This window comes from Notothenia coriiceps, unplaced genomic scaffold, assembly GCF_000735185.1.
Source record: "Notothenia coriiceps isolate Sejong01 unplaced genomic scaffold, NC01 NC01_scaffold00027438, whole genome shotgun sequence".
In the NCBI taxonomy this organism is placed as follows: domain Eukaryota; kingdom Metazoa; phylum Chordata; class Actinopteri; order Perciformes; family Nototheniidae; genus Notothenia; species Notothenia coriiceps.
Window position 1 is genome coordinate 476 of NW_011360139.1, and position 4,556 is coordinate 5,031.

The 4,556-nt window shown below is 38.0% G+C and overlaps 1 protein-coding gene across 1 annotated transcript; it reads left to right on the top strand.

Moving 5' to 3' along the window:
* Positions 1-290: 290 nt before the first annotated feature.
* On the top strand, positions 291-4,279 carry LOC104957591 (retinal guanylyl cyclase 2-like; the record flags this gene model as incomplete). Its single annotated transcript, XM_010785234.1, has 7 exons — positions 291-439; positions 1,289-1,452; positions 1,609-1,801; positions 2,651-2,825; positions 2,941-3,039; positions 3,116-3,210; positions 4,194-4,279. Coding segments are annotated over 7 exons (961 nt in total), but the record flags the coding sequence as incomplete, so codon positions are not given.
* Between the last annotated feature and the right edge of the window lie 277 nt (positions 4,280-4,556).

Genomic DNA, 4,556 nt, shown 5'->3' on the forward strand with positions numbered 1-4,556 from the left:
TAAATCAGCACTTTTGAAACAGGAAGTGAAATAGAGGGATATGAGGCATGGCTAGAATGGGTGATCTGTTTGGTATTTTGAGCAAAACACTTCATAGACATGTTTTTTATATATTTTTATATATCTGAGACCTATGCTATTGCCTAACAATAGCATGATAGGTGACCTTTAAGCTGTTCTAGGTCACTAGAGAGGCCTGCATCTAATAGCTGTCTAACTATGTGTGTTTCCCTCACTGATCAACACTGCCATCCCTACACTAAACTCTATAATATTTCTGTGTGTTTCAGAGATATTAGAGAAGCTGCGTAACCCCCCTCCTCTGTTTCGCCCGGTGGTCAGTCCAGATTACGCTCCGTTAGAGTGCATCCAGCTGATGAAGCAGTGCTGGAAGGAACAGCCAATCAATAGACTGGGATTCGACGAGATCTTCGACCAGGTTTTAACTACATTTTGCATCAAAAAACTCAGAGTAAATGCTGTAAAACACTTTAATAGCCGGTATCAAACTGATACGGATCACATTTCTTTTAAACATAGCTGATCTGTTGGTGCTGGCGACAATATTTTGTGAATTAAATCTTCATTTAAAGCCCTCCTTTGGTGTATTAAACCGACCAAATGCTGCCCCTGTGCTCAAAATTAAGATTTAAGGGTATTCTTCATATGGTTTTCATATCCTAAAATAACCAAATAACATCTTAGATTGAAAATGTTGAGGTTTTTCCTCGGTAAACTCTATTTTAAGATCAATATGTTTGAGGGAATTAATAGAGTTTAAGTTTTCTTGATGCTGTTTTAAATGGTTTTCAAATTCTAAATAATACAATAATCAACCAATGAGCATCTTAGATTCAAAATGGTGAGTTTTTTCTTTGGTAAAAAATCATTTTGAGAGTCAATTCTGTTCAGGGATTAATACATTCTGATGATTTGAGTAAGGAAATACCATTAGGCTCTTAAACTGGATTAAGGTGTTGAACTTTAATTGTTATTAAACCGACCAAATGCTGTCCCTTTAACTTGATGTACTGCTCAAAATGTATGAATGGCCTTCGTCATGGAGATTTAAGGTATTCTTCATTGTTTTCAAAACATAAGCAAACAGCATTTTAGATTGAACATGTTGAATGAAAATGAGTTTTTTCCTCAGTAAACTCTATTTTAAGATCAATATTTCTTCAGGAATGAATGAATTCTGATTATTTGAGTGAGGAAATCCCATTAGGCTCTTAAACTGGATTGATGTGTTGAACTTCAACTTGTTATATATTGTCTTTTTCCTCAGTTCAAGAACATCAACAAGGGGAAGAAGACGAACATCATCGACTCGATGCTGCGGATGTTGGAGCAGTACTCCTCGAACCTGGAGGAGCTGATCCGAGAGAGGACGGAGGAACTGGAGATCGAGAAGCAGAAGACGGAGAAGCTGCTCACCCAGATGCTTCCTCCGTGAGTCCACGAGAAGAAGCGTCTTCTTGCAGTTATTCTGGCAGTCGTATTTTTATTTATACGTAACGAACGTAAAAAGAAATGCTGCTATTGAAACAGTTAAATACATAATTTCAGTTACAGAAAACACACTTTGACTGTGTCTCTCTGCTGCAGGTCTGTGGCCGAGGTTTTGAAGGTCGGAGGCACAGTGGAGCCGGAGCACTTTGACAAAGTGACGCTTTACTTCAGCGACATCGTGGGCTTCACCACCATCTCCGCCAACAGCGAGCCCATCGAGGTGGTGGACCTGCTCAACGACCTCTACACACTGTTTGACGCCATCATAGGAAACCACGACGTCTACAAGGTGGTTCAATCTCTTTAAATGAATACAGGAAATCAGTCAAGGCAATAACACAAATACAGTGGGGCAAAAAAGTATTTAGTCAGCCACCAATTGTGCAAGTTCTCCCACTTAAAAAGATGAGAGAGGCCTGTAATTTTCATCCTAGGTACACCTCAACTATGAGAGACAAAATGAGAAAAAAAAATCCAGAAAATCACATTGTCTGATTTTTAAAGAATTTATTTGCAAATGATGGTGTAAAATAAGTATTTGGTCAATAACAAACAAACAAGATTTCTGGCTCTCACAGACCTGTCACTTCTTCTTTAAGAGCTTCCTCTGTCCTCCACTTGTTAACTGTATTAATGGCATACAGGCCTCTCTCATCTTTTTAAGTGGGAGAACTTGCACAATTGGTGGCTGACTAAATACTTTTTTTGCCCCACTGTATGCTCCCAGAAATATTCAACACCATTAACTTTCAAAGTAATTATTGGGGTATTTAAGCCTTAATTTGGTTAGTACAAATATAAAGATGATGGTAAATGAAACAAAATGTAAACTACAGACTGGTTTGTAAAGTTTTCCCTTCACCAAAAATACACTTTCATTAAGGAGAAGGAAAGGAAACAACAGATGTGAGGAAACTAGAGAAAAAGGAGATGTCAATCAACATAAAACACAAGTGCATGCTGGACAGTTAACAATAGAGGGATGACTTAATATACACCGAATATAAAGCAGTGACTGTAGTTTCCTTTAAGGAGAAGGAAAGGAAACAACAGAGGACAGGAAACGAGAAATCGATCTAAAAGAACTCACTCAGGTTCCACCTTTCTATAATCATGAAACATGAACAATCTCTTCTAGGTGGAGACTATCGGCGATGCGTACATGGTGGCGTCGGGACTTCCTGTTTGTAACGACGACCGCCACGCAGCAGAGATCGCCAACATGGCGCTGGACATCCTGAGTGCCGTGGGAACTTTCAAAATGAGACACATGCCCGACGTTCCTGTCAGGATCCGGATAGGACTGCACACAGGTGAGGGAAATGCAAAAATGACCGGGTCAAATATATATATATATGTTTAATTGAATTAATTTGGATTTAATTAAGAATGTCATATTTAGATGTATCTGCTGGGTGTGTGTTACAGGTCCCTGTGTAGCAGGGGTTGTGGGTCTCACTATGCCTCGCTACTGTCTGTTTGGAGACACCGTCACCACTGCGTCTCGTATGGAGTCCACCGGGCTGCGTAAGCACAAAATAAAACAGTTTATTACGAGTTAAAATAAAGCAGCTATTTCGTAATCATGTCACTTATTTGTCAGCCTACAGGATCCACATCCACCAGAGCACAGCCAAGGTGCTGCGGGATTTAAATGTCGGCTACAAGATCGAATTAAGAGGAAAGAGTGAAATAAAGGTATAGACCAGCGGTTCCCAACCTGTGGGCCACGGCCCCCTAGTGGTCTGCAAAGGCATTGCAAGTGGGCCACCAAATAATTTGCAAAACATTATGATTTGCGTGGAAACATTTCATTATTACGATTTGTTTTTATTTGAACCTCCTTTCCTTTTTCTTTCTTGATCCTCCTTAGCAACGGTCATTACAGTCCTTGACAGCGGTCTGTACTACTGGATTAACAACGTGTCACATGTTCTGAACTGACCAATCAGAATCGAGTATTTAACTAAACCGTGTAATAAAAATGTCTGTTTGTTACTGATGGCCAGCTCCTTTTCTAATTGAAATAAGAAGTACCCTGAGAACTTTATTTACCCTCCGTATTGTTTATGGTTGAACGTGTGCCGCGAAAAAAATTTAGATTCTTAACTGGGCCCTGAGTTCAAAAAGGTCGGAAACCGCTGGAATAGACATTACATTTGGACAGATATTTCTGCATGTGGTTGAATATAGTCTGTTATTTTTTTTGCATTTTAAGAAAACATTCACAAAGCATACATAACAAAAATAAAAACATCTAGGTACATAGATTAACTACATAACAGATGACAAATACGAAAATATGTAAATAGTAATAATAATAGGCTATTACAAATAAAAGAATGGATACATTATTAATATTCAGGTATACATTCATTATATTGTTCTATACTTGACCCTTTTTTCCCACCTTTCCTCAAAGATATGCATTTCTAATTCTCTAAGTTGTTTTCTCCATTAGATAGATTTCATTATAAGTTACTCCATTGTGAGTTCACTAAGTTATTAGCTTTTAGCCGATTCCATTTGTTTGCTATTCTAATTAGCAGAAATAGATAGGAATCTTGTTTTTGTATTTCCTCTGGTGTTTTCCCCATTGTTGAGAGAAACGCCAAAGATATTGGACATTTCTCTTAAAACAATATAGTCTGTTGAAGCCTCTATGTGTCTCTTTTTGTCAGGGTAAAGGAGTCGAGGAGACGTACTGGCTCGTAGGGAAAGAAGGATTCAACAAACCTCTTCCTGTTCCTCCAGAGGTCAAAAGCAGGTAGGAAGAAAGTCAATTTCTCTTAAATGCTCTTAATATGTTTCACTCTTTCCTACCATAACACATTAACTATGTTACTGTCCTACAAGATAGCAAATCATCCCCCAGAAATTCCCCTTGCAATCTCATCTGAGACGTTTGAGCATATATAATCAAAATAACTACACAAATTAAATAACAATATCACAAAATAAACATGAATATAAAAAGACGCAGGAAACATACATTAATAAATAAAAAGACATATAAGCTATAGAATGAAAATACTAAATTGCAC